The 18,860-nt window shown below is 37.8% G+C and overlaps 1 protein-coding gene across 1 annotated transcript in view; it reads left to right on the top strand.

The window, feature by feature from the left end:
* Positions 1-4,424: 4,424 nt before the first annotated feature.
* Positions 4,425-18,860, top strand: part of AGTR1 (angiotensin II receptor type 1) — a 19,800-nt gene continuing 5,364 nt past the window's right edge. The window contains 2 exon segments of the mRNA XM_017726452.1: positions 4,425-4,577; positions 18,222-18,860. The exon segment at positions 18,222-18,860 is cut by the window's right edge and continues 11 nt beyond it. Of these exon segments, the coding sequence (XP_017581941.1) occupies positions 18,275-18,860 (586 nt within the window). The 5' untranslated portion in view covers positions 4,425-4,577; positions 18,222-18,274.

Genomic DNA, 18,860 nt, shown 5'->3' with positions numbered 1-18,860 from the left:
TCAGTCCCGCACGAAGCGCAGCCACTTAAACCCCTGCGCTCTGGCTTGCCCTGCGAGGCCCGCTCGCTAATCCCGCACCACATAATTATTTTAGAGAGGACTAAGTGCCCCGCAGACTCCCAGCCCTGCCGTGTGTGAGCTCTCGAGTCTTGTCAACAGTTTGCAGAGAAAGCAAAGGCACCCTTTGGCAGTAGGCACAGCCCTCGGAGCGGTAACTCCACCACACCGTCAAGGCTCATCCCAACATCCTACAAGAGGGAGCCCTGGCACCTCTGCTCAGGATCAGATGAGCAATTAGATTTTTATTGCTGTGCTAAACTCATGATAGAATTAATCAAGCACCAAAAGTGATGCTTATGATTTTTAAGAGTTGTGCAAACAGTTCAGTTTCTCAATCTAGCAGGCAATGTAACTTCCACCAGTTAGCAGCAAGTATTGGTTTAATCAAAAGTTTGTAGCATACAGCCTCCGTACCCAGATCTATCCTTTTTCTACAGAGCAAGAATTGGAGCGATCTACTTTTAGTAAAGTTAAAATGCCACCCTGCCTTTTTTTTTCTCCTTTTTTTTTTTGCCTGGCCAGTTTCTAAACTTCTCTTGGACTCACACTGGACTAGAGTTCTTCAACAAGTTCAGATGAAGTCCTGTAATATATTTACTGTTCTTCCCTGCTCCATGCACTAAAACACTTAATGTTACCAGTTACATACAGGTACCAGCCCTATACTCTTCTAAGTCAACTGGTCTATCAGTAACTAAGTTAGTCAGATCATGATGTGTACAAGCAGTAAAATTGCAGTGTTCAGTTACACCTATTTCTGTATTTCTGCAAAACCCCTAGAATTAATGAGATATATGGCAATAAGGGACAGCAGGATTCTGCCCAGAGCATGCTACAGTTCACTGTGAATTTTCATCACTTCCAAAAGTAGCAGTACTCATTTTGATTGCGTTGTGCTGCATAGCATGGGACAAGGTAGTAAATGGGGTCAGTAAAATCACAGGAAGATGCAATAAAGGGGGATTTTTTGTATGGCAGAGGCTTCTTCTCTTGTCACTTGCATGAACCCACAGCGCTAACACGATTAGATTTTTGTCTGAATAGGAGGATTAAGTATGGCCTGAAGCAGGTAATTACCGTGATGATGTAGAGAGGCTTTTTTAGGTCTATTTTAGTGTCAGACAAATGTTTCATACTCCTGACTATGGCAGTCTGTTTTGCTTGTTGCCACTATAATCTTTTAAATTACAGCACCTTTCAAAAATATTAAGTGCCTACAAATTCAGCTTTTGCTCATGTATTAAGAGTATAAAATATATGCCTTTCCAGTAGGAACTTTTCCTCTCTACAACCTGAACTACATAGCAGAGAAAAATCAGTTGTGATTATTGGGTTCTTCCTAGTTTATGCTTTTGAACTGATAAAGCAAAGTGGTCCTGTACAATAAAGAGAAGTCACATTTATCATTCAATTTTAATATAGCTGGTTTCATTCTCCCCTTACTTTTGTCATAGTAATAGATGGAAACAGAGTTAATTTTCACACTGCAGGAAAGCAGAGGTGTGCCTATTTTCTACAGTATAAGGTGTCCTGCCTCCTGCTTCAAAACAGTACCTTCTTGAGTTGGACAGCCTTTGCAAACTGCTGCTAGAAGTTACTGGTTTAAAAGGCAGCAAATACCATCCTGAAATGCCAGTACCCACAGCACTGCAGAAGTGAGCAGAGTGCTGCCTTTAACTTTCAAATATCACAACTCAACAGCCTGCTTTTTACAGTCATCTTAGAACAAGAAGATGCATGATGGTATGATGGTATTTGTGTTTCCTGAATAATATTATCTTTAATTATATTAAATATTGGAAAATATATTTAATTTCACTATTTGTTGTACTATAAAAACAGAGGCAGATGCAGAATGTAAACATGGTGATTTATTTACACTTTCTAGAAATGTACAGACTGACATGGGAATAAGTGTCAGAGTTAATGCCTATTAAAAAAAATTCTATTTTGAATAATGGGCACTGACTGCATTTTTCTACTCCTAAGTTTTCTCCTCTGTGGTAATTTTATCCTCCATGTTTGTCAAAAGACCATATTTAGGTAGTTCTTTTCTCTGGCCTACTGTTGAGCACAGTAATTAATATGGTAATTTGAAGTTACATAAATTACAAACTCTCATTACACCGACCTAGTTAAAATCTTGTTTATGCAAAGGTATAGTGTTAGTTTAAAACACTTTAAGCAGCCACAAATTACTCCTATTTGCTCACTACCACTCTTTTTTCTCTGGAACTTCTTGCTTTTCAGAAGTTATTAGTCTCCCAGTAGTATTTATGAGCTCACCTGTGGCTATTGCTGCCCAAATTTTAGGAGTCTTAATCACACTCTAAGAAGCATCCAGTTGTCTGAGTGGTTGGCATGTATTTGTTCCCTGCACCTCAAGTATCCTATTCTACCTTGGTGACTTCATAGAAGGTCGTATTCAGTCTTGATGTGGATAGAGAATGTGGATATTTATGCATTACTTTAATCAAGTACTATGTCTGACTTACATGGTTAATCTTGTGCTTTTTTTTTTTTTTTTTGACTGAATTTAATGGTTATCTTCTAGGAGACTACCTCAATAAGAGGAAAGATCAACTAAAATTGAATTTAGATATGTTATATCTGAAGTTGAGTTGGGGAGATGGATTATCAATATTCATTGGCCTACAAATAAATCTGCTTGGGCTATACATGAGATGCATGAAGAAAAGGGGCCAAATGGCCAAGTCAGGAAGGGTGGTGGACAGCAAAGCAAAGTACTCCCCTCACCTATTTCTGATAGCAATGCTGGCAGCACAGCAACCACCATCTCTCTCCAGAAAGAGAAGCATAAACTTAGAATCTTTTCAGAGTTGCAAGCATGGTAAGATTGAGAGCTCACAGCTGGGAGGACTGGGTCAGGGCACAGCCACTACAGGCAGCCTGCTTGTATTGTAGGCTCTATTACTTGTTTAGCTAGATCTCTAGCCTTCGGGTAATCTTGGGTCAGTTTTCAAGCCTTATCTAGTTTACTGCTACTGTTTGTTCCTCCTGCCCTCAGCTGTACAACAATTCCATCAGAAATGCAGTGATACAGATATTGTGTTTTACTATGTGTTCCTCTCAAATATTAATTAAGAATTTTTCATTGTTCTTGGATAACAGTTCATATTTTTGGACAGTTAGTCCTAAAGGCGACTATGGTGTTTTTAAGAAGTCAGCCTCTGCATTTTAGGATCAGGTTTGAGAAGATAAAATGGCAGAATACTACTAAGAAACATTTTTAGAAATCTCATGGAATTCTGAAAACAGAATAAAAATTGTTGATTACTTTTGAAGAGAGAGGGAAATGGAGGAAAGCCTTACATCATTCTTTTCGCTATTGTAGGATTAGTTTCCACACCACCACCAGGAATAAAGAGGTTGATGTTGCTGGGAATTGAACCTCAGCTACTTAACCTGGATTTAACTTCGCATAAAAGTTAAAATTTTTGCATGTAAACACAAGGTGAGTTTAAGTGCATTGGACAGTTTGAGCAGGTGGCAGCCTAATGTACACTTTGAGTTTCAAGATGTACAGAACTGATTCACGGGGCCGAAACACTGAGGCCTGAAGAACAGAAAGACTCCAGTGAAACTGTTTCAATGGAATTATGGCTGCGTATAATCACAGTAGCATTTTCTGTCTCTTCCTTCTGATCCCAAACACCCTTGCAGTGAAGAGCAAGCCAGTAATCTTGTGCTAATGACAGTATTTCTTTCAGTTCCCTTTCCATCAACAAATTTGTCTCTTAAGATCACTTTCACCAATAGACAGTCATTCTACACAGAGTGCTCATTCCATGTTCTGTACCGTTTTCTAAAATGTAGCCTTTGCCAACAAAAGAAAACAAAAAAACCCTAAAATTGCAAGATGTACCCTAGAAGAATCTTTGTCATTTTGGAACATCTTGAGGAATTTAACAAATTTGACAAACAAGGGGAGTTATGATACTCAACATTTTTTTACCTCAGCTGTAACAAACAAATGAAAAGAGGTTATCTTGAGTGTAAGTCCCAACAGCTGTGATTGCTTGAGACAAAGCACATATGAAATAGAATTGCTGGTCTAATAATTTTTGGTCCTATCTTCAGATAAATGATGGATTATACTAAAATTACTCTGAGCTTTCAAGTAAATTGCAGCAAAGGACAGGAAAATATCATGTTCCAAATGACATGCTGTTAGTATTCTCTGCTGTACCATCGTGTGAAAGAACTACAGATTTTGGCCTTTGGTCAGGTGTCTTTTACAGTTTTCATTCCATTTGTGTTTTGTTTGATAGCAAAACTGTCCAGGTATTCACTATATAACAAGGCTAGCTAGAATGCTTGGTTACTGTTTGTGGTGTTTATCTCCTTTTATTGTAGCTGAGTAGCATTTTTCTTGTAGGCACAGAAAACAGGTAATAACCGAAGACGGCCTCACAGCAGGAAAGTGAGATCAGATTGGCAATGCAGCAGTGAGTGGCATGATTGAAGACAAGACAAAAATCAGGTTGCAGCAAAAGGTAACTGGCAATATCTAAAGAAACTAGTACTGAATTTGGGCAAGGTCAATATTTAGACAGTATTTCACTGCTTGAGGTGAAAGCTATAATTAAATTTACAGCCAGAACAAAGAAGGATTTAACTAAACTCCTCATTTCAGCTAATTCACCTATTCCTTTCTTTACTTCTAGGTCATTCAACTTTGTGAGTTACTGATAGATCCTTGGGTAGTGGAATCTAATACTCAGTAGATGAAGTATAGGAACGGAAACAAAAATTAAAATTCAGTGGATTCCTGAATCCACTCAATTTTCTGAAAACAGAGAGGAGATACTGCAGAAGAGAGCTGTGCCTCAGCATTTCTAGCTTAGAGGGACACACGCAAATAAGTGAAACATTCCAGAAAACCACTGAACAGCTGTACTTTCATGATGGGGGGCTTACGCAAGGAGAAAAATGCAGAAGTTGACTTCTCTAAAAAATGTTCTGTTGGCAGTTGGCCTCCGTTTAACTCTGCCTTAGCATCAGCACAGCCTGGCCAGAGCCTTTGCTCAAAGCAAGCAGCACATGATGTACAAAGATGCAGCCTGAGCTTGTTTATTGAGAAACCATTCATGTCCTAAGTTGACAGGATGTATGTTGCCTTATCTTTTTCTTTGTAAACTCTCTATCGGTTTTTATCTTTTCTCCTTTCTCCAATTGTTCTTGTTGCCCAAGCCTAAATTTATACAATTTTACTCTATCCGCCTGCCCAGGGGAGTTAGTCTGCTACCATTGGAGTTGCTCGGGGTTTGTTTTCTCTGTCCCAAGGCTTTTTACTCAATGTACAACAGTCAGAAATGGAAAGCGTGGGGCAAGAATCAACATATTGTCAAACTGGAACTCTAGCTGTGCTGTTAGACTTCTGTCTTTATTGTTTTCCTCTTGGTTTGGTATTAGCAGCTTACCATGATTAGACAATTACAGTTTTTCTTGAATCAGGTAAAAATATTTCTTTTCACATGGGCTTCCTAAAAAGCACTTCAAAGAGAAATGGTTCAAAACCATTTTGCCTTCAAATATATTTTACAATGCTGTTCCATGTTCTTAAACATGCCATGAAAGAAAGCGCCATGTCAGTAAAGGACAGCCATACACCCAAGGATGTGCACAGTAATTTTCCTAGCACTAAAGTGAGGCTCATGTGGCACCTCTGGGAGAGCACAGCACTACTCTTTCTGGACTTCTATGCAGTTTTGTTTGCTTGAGAACCAAGACTGCACGTCCTTGAGGATGCACTGATTCACAGTATCACAGATTAGCTCACTCCAGCTGTAACAGCTGCCTTTGTTTTGCTACCTCTGTGGCTGGTCCTCAGTATCCACAAGGAACAACTCAGGACAGCAAAGAGTTCAGCAATTAATTTTATTTTCAAAATACAGCAATAAATCTTACTTTGGGGGGAAAAAAAAAACAACAGGAAACAAGCTGTACAAATTTGGCAGAACATCTATTTTGGGATCATTCTATTAAGTGTGCCGCCTTCCAGACAAAGAGCTAAGGATCATAGTAACTTGTTTTTCCATGGGTGTTAATACCTTTCACACTGACATGGATTACGGTGTCTATGTTTGACCTTTCCTTCTCTTTGATTAACCCCTTAGAAACTCACTAGTTCAATTGACTCATACATTCTCAAATTTTCTTCTAGTCCTCATAATGATCTGCCCTTAACAGGAGTTTTGTGCAACTGAAAGCACAATTGGGCCTCTATGCTCTCAGTGTTATACCTACCAACAGTTACAATGATACTAACTTCTCTTGGGCTTAGCTGCATTACCATTTTAAAAGATTTTTTTTGTCTGAATAAACTCTTGTACTTTGCCAGTTACTCATACTGTTTTCTTTCCTTTCTGCCTTTGGTTCCCTTTTTCTGACCCTAATGAGCGATTCATTAAGAAGCCTCCATGCTGATCTTTTGCTTTTAATCTTTTAACTTTTCCCTCCAGGCTGTTCCTAACATTCTCATTTAGGGAAGAAAAGTCTTTTCTGAGGGGTATTGCCGTTGTGTGATATTTTCCCACTGTAAGGATGTCTAAATTAATTATGTAATAAGAAAAGTAATCAAGTGTCTCAGTCAGACACAGTGAACCAAATCCTATTACAGATTGCTGAATTACAAGACAAAGCTTCCTCTGAACTAAGGTGTTGAAATCTAACTTCCATTTCCTTGCACAGAAATCCACAATACATTGCCTTTGCTTCCTCAGTAAAACAAAAGCTGTTTTTCAGCAGGCAGGCAAAAGAAATAAAAAGTGTTCAATGCAAGGTTTGCTTTCCTCGGAGCCGTAGCACTGACTAGTGGGAAGTTACATGGAAATCACTAGCCATCGTATTGGATATGTAGTGCTAAAGCTTCCACGTTAGCTGGTTTAGTTATCATGACAGACACTTCAGTGATACTGGTTTGTCTATGTTCACATAGAAATGCTGCATCTGCACATGTGTTTGTGTTTCAGTTCATGACTTCATTACTCAAAGCAAAAGATTCTGTTACTTTAGCCACATTGGTGAAAGGTAACATGAATGGGATTTATCAGAGGGTTTTAGAGAGGGAAAGCCTTTTTAGGTAACAATATGCAACATGAGCTACTCTCAGTCCATTCAACTAATTTCCATTGGATTAGAAAGTGGAACACCTCTGTATGAAGGAGGTCTCTCCATTTCTGGAGTAGAAGCAGAGAATTTTAAGTGTTTCTTTTCTCTCTCCTGCTTTTGACAGATTAGCCATCAATGCAGATGAAGATAATTGCTCTTCACAATGCATTTCTAAAGCTTGTTATTCATTAACTTACATTTGCCTTTTATATTTAGGGGGGAAGCAGGGGGGTTGGGTGGGGAGTGGGATGTAAAAATAATAAGCCCATCCTGCAGAAAGGACTACATATTGAGCCTGTTAAACTCATAGGCACATCATAGCCCCAGCCTGGTGATTTAGCTCAATGGCAGAAAAATGTTCCTCTGAGGATTAACGTACAGGTAAGGCTTCAACACACATCAGAATGTTGCCATGCACATCAAGACGTTACTGGTTTTTTTTAGAACTTGAAGCAAATCTCTATATGCTCTCTGGTGGCACCTTTCTTACTGTTTTACAGGAAAGTACAGAAAGGCAGTTCCTTGTACCAGAAAAGTAGAAGTAAAGTTATTTTGCAGAGTTCGCTGCTGATCACATTATTATGTCACCTTTAACCAAGGAAAGTTGTTCAGGAGTGCAAATAAACTGCAAACATAATGTTCATTTTTGCCTCTGTGTCTTCTGGCTTAGCAGAAAAGTTACACAACTCTGGGAGAGGGGCAAATGACACTGTGATCTCTGAATAAAATAAACTACCTGGACAACGCAAGAAAGCCTCTATTTGGACTAACTGGAAGTTCCACAAAGAAGTGCTATCACCTCCCAACTTTATCTACAAAATTATTAGCTGTGTCCCCTACCCTTCTTCCTAGAAACATCCTTGCCTAGAGGGAGCAACAGAAACCTAATTAAAACATTATTTTTGTTACATTTATACTAGTAACACCACTGATTGAGTTGTGTCTTTCACAGTAAAGCTGTAAGCCAGAAAAAGACCAAAGACCAAGAAAAATCCTTTTCTCCCAGAAGTAGGGGATTTGGTTCATGAGAAAACAATTCAAGTTTTGGCTTTTCCATTCCATTTTCTGTCGTAATCTCTGCCAGCAGCAGCAAAGGTTCTGACAATGATTGCATATTGCTGTGAGAATGCCACTCATGCAGTAACCATTTTATAACATTATTATTTCTAATTTAGATGCATTAAATACCTTTTTATGGTAAATTATTAACGGCCACTAATATAACCAAGAGCTTAAACTTACGTAAATCTCACCTGTTTTTACCTAGAGGCTGGTAAGCAAGCTCTGTCTTGCAATTATAGCAGTTTGTGGAAGCAGCCTTTGTTCCCCACAAAAGGGCACTCTCCTGGTGATACTTCCCTTCTGCTGGACCAGTGCAACCACTGACTAAGACTAAGATCTGGACAATGAAACTTAAAAACTTTCAGTGTTGGCTGCATTCCAGCTAACATTCCTTCCAGCAAGAATAGGAGTGATCAGAGACCAGTGACACTCAAAACAGCACATAAAATGTATTGTAACCCTTTATTAAGCTCTACTTGCTTGAAATCACAGTAATATAATAGCATTTCTCCTACAAGTTGGGCAAGAAGAACAGTTGTTACTATTTTTTGCATGTTGAAGAAGGAACCCTCAAGCTTCAGTGAAGAGGGCCATATAACCTTAAGGACAGATTCATAAATATCCAGTAATATCCAGAAATGTCCAGTAAGCCAGTTGTGCTTTATAAATGATCTGAAAGGAGGTGAGATACCCCATTCATTGTACCTGATCTCTGCTATTACAGCTGGCCATGATAAGGTGTGCTGAAACCAGTGCTTTTTATTTCAGTAAGGTTTTTTTCTTTCTTACCTCTCCACAGCACTTTTAATATGACTGAAATACAAATCTGGGTCAAGGCCAGAATTAATGTAAATTCCCTTACTTCTCAGATTGGAAGAGTTCACAATAGAATCTTATGGTGCATTACACATGGAAGCAATGGAGAAGTTTCACGTGTGGGGTTAGGTATCCAGAAGCTACATTTGTGTAGGGTGTGCCATGCAATGTAATTAAAAAAACAAAACAAACAAAAAAAACTTTAAAACTTCTTATTCCATGGAACTAAGGTACCAGGAGAGAAACCTAAAATTCATCAAATGATTTCATTCACATTTTACAAACCTGAATTCGATTTCTGTCTTTTATTAAAAACAATCACATGGGGCACACTATATTTTATATAGGCAATTCCAACTGCAATAAAGGAAATGTGTTAATTCATTCCTTTACTATCACTCAGAGAAAGTAACCATGCAGCATGTAACCTTTCACAGCTCAAACTAATCTCATTTTTATTCGTTCTGGGACTTGATGGCTTAATTCTTGTTAACTATTGAATCTTTCATGTATTTCCAAATACCCAAAAGATACTTCATAACCAGGCATCAAATTTGAAGTTAAAAACTTGCAGTAAGATATGTATTCATACTAAAATAGCACATTGTGCTGCTCTTCAAAAAACTTTTCATGTCAGTGCTGAAAACCCTAGAAATTCTAGTCCTACCTTGTTCTGAAATACTTTGTCTTTCATTTACTTTCATCTAATGTGCTGTAAATGACATTGTTAGCAGTATGAGGAGGTGACATGATCTTTAGAAGCAGACATGTGGTTGGCCTGCTGATTATTGATCATTTTTTTCTCCCAGAAGGGTACCAATCTTCCTTTTTGGTAAAGCTAATGGCCAGAGCAGAGGTGCAAAGACCCATGCTGGATTGATGATGGTAGTTAATGCACTCATTTCAAAGTCTTAATATGCATGTGTCTTCAGCCTCTACTAGAGGAAGAGACAATCCTTTACAATGTGTTATAAACAAGAGCAGTGACTGCCTCTTGCTATAACAACTAATTTGGCTATAGGTTTAATAATCTAGATAAGGAAAAGATGATATTCATTTCTGTCAAGGCAGACCAACCAAGGTGATAGGACTCAGTGAGATTCCCCTTTCAAACATCTTTTCTGAAGCTTAGCATTGTGATGTTTAGTTTCAGAAGTACTGAAACAGAACTATTAATCTAGAAATATATTTTACTTTGTTTAATTATCTTTTCAGTTTTAAGTTACTGCTATGGGGATAATTTCATATTCATATCTCTTAAGGATATATAATACCTAAGACATATTAAACACCAGAGAGTTTGCAACACATTTGCGCAGCCTTGGTCAAAGAAAGAAAACAGATTGCTCTGATGGATAAATGGGAAGAAAGAGACAAGAAAACTAGATAGAAAAGTCTAAAATATCTGGTACACTGTCAAGCTAGAGCCAGCAGTGTCTAAAACCACCACCCCACTGATCTTCCACAAGGGATTAAACACACTGAATGTTGACAGTGGTTAATCTTTCAGTGTTTTGGAATCAATTTCTACATGGATTGAACCCAAGAATATTTTCCTTACTCTTAACAGCAGAGAAAACAAAATTATGTGTGTATAAGAGGAAATCAATGTTTACTTTGAAACTTAAATCTAAAGAATCCTAAAAATGAAACCTATAAACTGAGAGAATTAGACTTACCCTCAACTGAAAGACTTTTAGCTAACTCTAATGAGTTCCCTGTTGATCTGTCAGTCAACAAATTTTGTACAAAAAAATACCCATAATCTTTGCTATGGTAGCATTCACTAAACCACTAAGTTCTGGTGAGGTTCAGAAACTCTAGTGAAGTTGAGCAATCCTTTTTTGGCATTAACATCTACAAGCAAAATTTTATAGAATCAGGGCTTCCCAGATTCTGGGGAAAAAAAACACGTACACAAGTTGGGAATTGGTATAATTAGCTGTGTCCAAAGAGCAAAGTAGTAGGAAGAGATACTCCAATGTTTCTGGGCTCTGTGAGTACTGTGAGAGTACATGCAAAAAATAGCCCAAACTTTCCCTGCTACTGCAACTGCTCTCATTATAACTGGCATTATTACACTGTAGACTGCTAAAAAGAGCAGAAAAATTGTCACATCTTACATTGTAGTATATTAGCATTTAATGTCCAAAAAATATACTTGAAAGATTTTATTCATCACTCCACAGCCCTATAAATTAGTGTTTAGAAATGGCCTTTCTCTTACGCCAATTTTTGCCACATCAATTTCAAACAAAGTGTTAAAATAATGGATTAGATTGCTTTATTCTTTATTTTAACTCAAGCCAACTGCTTGCTGCTTTTCTGTCTTTATACATCACTTCTATTCTCTCTAAATGCTCCTATTTTTAGCAGCTTAGAGATATAAACATTGTATGCTTGTACCCAAACATCCCTTAAGTGCACAGAGATACACTGACACTGTATTACCCGTTGGACATAAATACAGGACAAGATACTGATTAGTCCAACTCATCTGGCATAGGACAGTATAGTTTATGTCATTTTTTTGGTTCTAGTTTGCTCATCTACTATTTTCAATAAAATAAATGTCATCGTAACACTAACAACCCTTCTGCTCCATCTGAATTAAAAGCTGCTTGCCCTTACCAGCATTAGGAAACTATTTAGGTTAACATGTAATTTGACACAGAATAACACCATCGTGCACTGACACTGTCCAAAGAGGTAATGACAAACCCAAGTATATTAGTAATAGTGGGGGTTAGTAGTGGTGTAAAAAGTGTTACATATGCTTCTATTTTCAAATTATTACATTTCTTACAATTCATGAAGTATATACATTATTTGGATAACACTGTGTAGGCTTGTGTTTACCTTTCAACTTCTAAAAGTCCCTTAAGTTGCTTTAAAAAAAAAAAAAAAAAAGAGTACTTTGAAGTGTCATTTTCAACAGTAAAAATATCTTCCTTCAAAATTGGCTGATATTTGGAAAAAGAGCTGTATGATTAACAACATGTCTAGCTAGTTCTAAAATAACCTTAGTTGAATGAGAAGGTGTCGCTGTTTTTCCATCTGCATTGCTAAAGTGAAGTTTCTTTGAAAATATTCTTCTTAATTTGGATCACAGAGAGTTTATGTTGCATATGTCTCTGAAAAAATAAAATATCGAGATCTTATTCTAAGACTTAAAAGTTCAAGAATTAGACTGAAAGTTAGCAAAACTAGTAATGTGCCAGAATACAGGAAATTAGATAGAAGCTAGTAGATGCTAAAATAAAGTGAAAATAATTACCTCAGGTACATTAAATTTAAATAAGTACAGGAATACAAGGATATGTATTTTATTTAAGATGAAAATGTAAGGCAATCTTGAACAAAGGGGATATTTTGAAAAGTGGTGGCACTTGAGTATAAAACATAGCAAGTCTCTTATTTTAAAGTGGGAAATACAGACCTCTAGTGGTCAAAATCTATATTATATGAGCTAAACTTCAAAGCAATTTAAATGTCACTGTTTAACTGTGTTACTTACTTTTGCGTTTTCCTCCCCCATAATCATTCAAAAATCACACACACCCCCAATTCCACTGTTCAGACATTCCACAATTTTTCCCAGAGGAAAAAAGCCCCTTCATCTGTCCTTTTCCACATAAATTTTATAACCGAAACAGTACTTGAAAGATACTTGGGAAGTGAAGAGAAAATTAATGAGAGTAGTCCATGAGAACAAACAGAAGAGAGATGTTAATTCTTCTCAGAATAAACTATAAAGCCATCCTGCAGAAGGACAGACTCTTTTGAAGTGTGCCAGAGGAAATAAATACAGAGAAGTTCTTACAGAGAAGGTCAGAGTACATAAACAGATCAAATTTGCAAGGTAACAGGAACTGTTCTGGTAGCACAAAAAAAGTAATAATAAATTTAGGTTTTGATGTTATAGAGAACCAGATCCTAAAAGGATCATGGGCAGTTTGTTTTCCAGCTATCTAGAGCCAGCACAAGTGAAGCAGACAAGCTTGAGCTCTTGCAAGGGGAAGGCACAAAGAATCCACATATATAGGTTAGACCATTAAAAAGATACATACTGTTAAATAAATAAAGCAAACTTCACAAAATTAACAGCAATTTCAACAGACTGGCAGTTGCCTCAGTTGCACAGTTGTTAAAAGAAAATTCAAAGGCAAGTACAAGGTCCTGCAAGTTCTGTTTGTTCTGATGTCAGACCACCTCCTGATCCAAAATTGCAGAGCAATGGCCAGCTTGACAGCTGCTAACACAGGTCTGCTGAGGTTTGTTTTCTGTTCTTGGTGTTTGTGAGCTGATGTGCAGACAGTGTCTCGTGCTGTACTACCTATCACAGTTTCTCTTCAGTAATATTTTGATTTATTGACATTTAATGCCAACCTCTGTGGAAGGTGGTAGCAGTGACGACAAGAGCCCACTGTAATGCTGCCACAGTTTGAATTATATACCCTTGTTTGTAGTTCTCTGTCCCTTCACAATTCATCTATCAACTCTGGTTTAGAGATATTTAGGAAAGCCATAAGTGGGAAATACAGACTGTTAGAACTAGCAGAAGAAATAAGAGCTAGGAGAAAGGTAAATCTACAGCTTCACAATGATACTGCTCAGGAACTCCAGGAACGTGGAGAAGATGCCGTAGTGTGTGTATGAAATAGAAGTAGCTCTATTCACTAAGGCCATGAGAATAGAAAGGGTTACTCTGCTGGGCAGAAAAAAAACCTTAAAAGCCTGTGCAATAAAGCATGTGTAAGTGTCATTACTTCTCAGCAGTTAGAATAAATTAGGAAAAGGGGGGACTAAACTCTTAAGATAAAGGAAAGTTTATTCCACCAGAAAGAAAGAAACATAGCTAATATACTGAACCTATTGTTCCAAACATTTTTCATTCTCTTTTCTCCCTCTGCAATAATTTTATATAAAAATAGAATGCAGCATCCTCTTAAACATAGAAATATCTTCTCATATGTAAGAAAAGCAAATAACCCGCCTACTGTCAGAAGAAGGGAAGTGCACATTATCTAATGGTAAGGTGGCTGAGCTGTGGCAGGGTTGGTCAGCCTGCATTTATTTAGTCTTTGTCAAAGCAAATATTAAGTACATTTTTGTTCAAAATCTGACTTGTGACACCTGCTTTCCTATTTATAGCAGATGAAGTTTTCACAGAAAGCCACAGCCAGTGCTATCTTATCTTTCAGTAGGCAAAGTGCTGTTTACCTTGCATGAGCCCAGCATTTGTTGTTTCCACAGGCAGTTTAATTAGGAGGCATGTTCACCCAACAGAAGCAATGAATGCAGTGGTAAATAATAGTTGGTAGACCAGTCTGAAGCATTTCATTATCAGTGACTCATTGTAATCATTGTAATTAAAAAAGATAAAAGGTCAAACAGGACAGTACCTCAGAACAGGAGTTTGCTGCTCACCAGATAATTTGTTTGCCATTCACAGTCACATCAATTCAGTCCTCTTAGAAAAAGCTCCTTTTGTATCAGCCTTAAAATGATCCAATTATCATTATGTTAACACAGGTCATTTGAGATGCTTTACATGGAATTATCCATGTGCACAACTTCAATATGTGCATTTAACTGGACAGTGGTTTAACCCGCTGTGTTGAATTCTGGCAGCATAGAGCTGTACCAGCCATCTATTTCTTTAACACTTTAAAAGAATCTGCAGTTCCTCCTGTGTAGAAGTATCTACTTTGCATAAATGCATACAGCCATGATCCTGGGACAAGCAGAGGAACTGTGGCAAGTGAGAATAACAGGAAAAAATGACAGTGGGATGGAAAAGAAATCATTGCCTGTAAGGAATTCACTTTGCCATGGTGGCCCTCTCTCACTACTCAGCACAGCCATGGGCCCATGCCTTCCAAAACAAATTACCTTCTCCAATACTGAAGCTTTTCCTAATGCTCTGAAGTTACAGTTGTGCTCAAGGAAGCAGATCCACCTAAGGCTAGCTCTGAAACTTTAGAATTTTCAGGAAATTTTAAAATTCCATTTGGGATTAGCAGTACCTTCCTTACTGTGCTTCAAATGTACAGCTCCTATGAGGTTCATTCTCACAGCAACATTCAGACTGTTTTCAGATACACAGATGGCAATCCATATGCATTTACCCAAAAGCAACCACATTACATATTTCTGCTTCCTTTTCATTTACTGAAAATATTGATGGATTTATTTTATTTATTGACTGTAATTGCTTAGTATAATTTAAAACTGATAGCCTATCAGACACATCATTTGCACAATTCCACTGACTTCAGTGTTACAACAAAACATTTAACTCCAGAAGGATTACACATTCTTACAGAGGTAGATTGAGGTATAATATTATTTCTTGACAAAATTCTTGATTCTTCATGAGAATTGGTCTGCCTTTTTTATTTCCCAAGCACTCCAGAATATGCTTAGGGAATTCAATACCTTAGAGTGCCAGACAAGTTTCCCAACTCAATTATTTTTTTGTTCATTTTAACATATTTCTGAAATGTAATAGAATCACTGTTACTCTTTCTTGAGAGAACAAATGCTATTAATTAGCATCAACTAAAGCTGCTACTGACATGAAACAGTACAGGTCACCATGTGGGTAGAAAAGGGAAATTGGAGGCAAAACAACACAACACACTACATTGAAGGGGTGTGTGAAGAGACCATGAGAAAATTGCCTTGGCATCTACCATGGCACAGAATCAGCCCCATCAAACAGGGAATATTCACCCTCAGCTGCATTTGCCTTAGACACTAAATCTGTCACTCAGTACACACAGAGCCAAATAGTGCCAGGGACTGGTTAATCTTGTCACTGAGAAAGGTCTTGCCCAGCCTTAACTGGGCCTGATTGTGGTTATCACCCATTGAACTTGCCCAGGTGATCTCCGGAGCAGAAGCTTCACTACAGTTGCTTACTGCAAAGTTCTGGGCTGTAATTTTAGTGGGTTTATAAGGGAGCAAACATTAAAACTGACCACACAACACCAGCATGTAGCTGGGACAGGGTAAACATTGCCAGACCTTGATGTTGTAGAACATATCAGTTACTGTCAAAGTTACTTTCATAACCGAGGGATGAGATAAGAGGACTAATCTTGAAATCTTTTTATTGTGGTTTCCCTGTCCCAGGGATAGGCTGACCTTCCACAGAGCCAAACACCTTGTATTTGAGATTTGGCACAGTTTGAAAGCCAAGTTTTGCTCAGGATGTACTAGAGTGCCACATTCAGAATGGCGAACCTTTCTTTGTGTTATCTCTATTGCTTGACTTTTTAATTTCTTAAACATGGCAAAAATAGCTGCTGTCATTTTGAGACATTTATACCAACTGAAGCAACAATTCACAGAATGAATGGAAGAGTGGGAAGTGTTGCATGGCATGTCTTGACAAAGGGTCTATTAGTTGCATTTTACTAGATATTCTAAACTTGATAGAATTATCAAGAACCTAAATCTTGAAATTACCCTGCTAGCTTTGTAGAAATGAATCAGGCTATTAATGCAAACATATGCTAGAACATGAGCTAAGATAGAGAAATAACTGAGAGCCTAAGGGTGACCTTGCTCACAAGATGCTGCCTGCAGCCCATATTCTGGGTTCAGTTCCTGGCTGCACTTCAGATTTCCTGTGTGGGCTTTGCTGAAACAAATCTGTGCCTCACTTCCCTATTAAAACACAATCCATTTGTAATAAGATTTATCTTCCAACAAAAGCAAGTCAAACACTAAACTCAGTGGCATTCCACACTAACAGGAACATCAGTGCTGAACCACTCAAATAACAAGCATCTGTACACGTCTGTAACAACATAGCTGGTGTGTCTGTAATGATGGGCATCTCTGCTTTCTGAATGCATCTGTAATGCCCAGGGTCTTACATTTATAAAGGATTTCTTTGCTGTTTGGGGTTTGCTCTGTTTTGTTTTTGAAGCCAAAGTATTTCAGTTAATCTTTGTTTTAAGAAGCACAAGTTGGGTTTGGCTTACAGCTGTCAGGATCCTGCAAAGAGCAATAAACACTACTGTGCAATAGTAACTATCAAATTTTTTTTTTTTTTTAATATCCAATATTTTTCAGGGAAGACTATCTGTTTGTAGACTCGGGAAAGTAACTAGCATCACAGGCACTTAACACTGTATTACCTGCTTTCTAAAGTCATTAGCCATTAATGAGGAAATGATTCTTGTAGAACACACAGTCCCTGGCAAACCAAGCACGTGCCCTGTAAAAGGAGATTTCATATCCTTGCTGTACACTTACTATGGTCCAGAAATACAGCTTCAACTCTTGGATACATAAATTTTGTCAGCAACAGGAAAAATAGTATGTTCCCCCTTGCACCCTTCTTAAACTCTTTGTACAGTTATTAATGTGCAACAGATCAGGACATATCTGAATTTTCAGATTCTTTTTCCCTCACTAGTAGTTAAATACCATAGTTCCAAGCCAGATGGGGAGCTAAGTAAACGATGAATATTTAAGGTATTTTTGGTACAACGGAATACTAGGTTGTGTGTTTTCATCTCTCTCTGTGATGTAAAAAATTGTCTCAAAGAATTAAGCTCAATGTATAGATAAAAATTTCTAGTGATTCATCTCAGAGATAAAAATGAGTACCTAATCTAAAGTCACTTATTTTCTTAATTCATTGCAGTTTGTATTTACATAATTAATTAGTATTCAGAGTGCTTAAGTTTAGTTTCTGAGATATCTGAATAACTTAGCTCATTATATGTGTCACCTATTTATGGAAAGAAAATAATTTAAAGACTCCCCTGAATTTATAGTTATCTACTATTTTCAGTCTCTCTTATTATTTTTGACGTATGTTCACTAACCAGTTTTATTTTAAATTAGAACTTTGTTAATTGAAAGAGGTTTTTTAGATTTCATTTATGTTAAAAGAATCTAAAAATGTTCAGCCAACTCCTAACATTCTTACCTCTATTTTACTCTGCAAAGTCTGTATTAAAATGGGAATTGGTTGATAAAACATTTAAAGATGGCTTATTTTAAAATTCAAAGACATTGACACATTGACCACATTAGCCTTGAAAAAAACTTGACATTTAGTTGAGAATTTTTAAAACTTAAATCCCTATCACAAATACTGTTTTCTTCCTCTTTTCCCTTCCTAGGTGTGAGCTTCATATTTTCTCCCTGAAACTACAGTGTAGCTGAAGAGTTCAAGATGATTCCAAATTACTCTTCTGAAGAAACTGTTAAACGAATCCATGTTGACTGTCCCGTTTCAGGAAGGCACAGCTACATCTACATTATGGTTCCAACCGTTTACAGCATCATCTTTATCATAGGCATATTCGGGAACAGCCTGGTTGTTATTGTCATTTACTGCTACATGAAACTAAAAACAGTAGCCAGCATCTTTCTTCTCAACCTGGCACTGGCTGACTTGTGCTTTTTGATAACTCTGCCCCTCTGGGCAGCTTACACAGCCATGGAGTACCAGTGGCCTTTTGGCAACTGTTTGTGCAAGTTGGCATCGGCGGGGATAAGTTTCAACCTCTACGCCAGCGTGTTCCTGCTCACGTGCCTCAGCATCGACCGCTACCTGGCCATCGTGCACCCGGTGCAGTCGCGGATCCGCCGGACCATGTTTGTAGCCCGAATAACCTGCGTTGCCATCTGGCTTCTCGCCGGCGTGGCCAGCTTGCCCGTCATCATTCACCGCAACATCTTCTTTGCTGAGAACTTGAACATGACAGTCTGTGGGTTTCGCTATGAAAGCAATAACACGACGATCCGGGTCGGATTAG

Source organism: Corvus brachyrhynchos, unplaced genomic scaffold, assembly GCF_000691975.1.
Source record: "Corvus brachyrhynchos isolate BGI_N302 unplaced genomic scaffold, ASM69197v1 scaffold221, whole genome shotgun sequence".
In the NCBI taxonomy this organism is placed as follows: Eukaryota; Metazoa; Chordata; class Aves; order Passeriformes; family Corvidae; genus Corvus; species Corvus brachyrhynchos.
The sequence above is the reverse complement of the archived record's forward strand: the minus strand, read 5'-3'. Positions and strand labels throughout refer to the sequence as shown.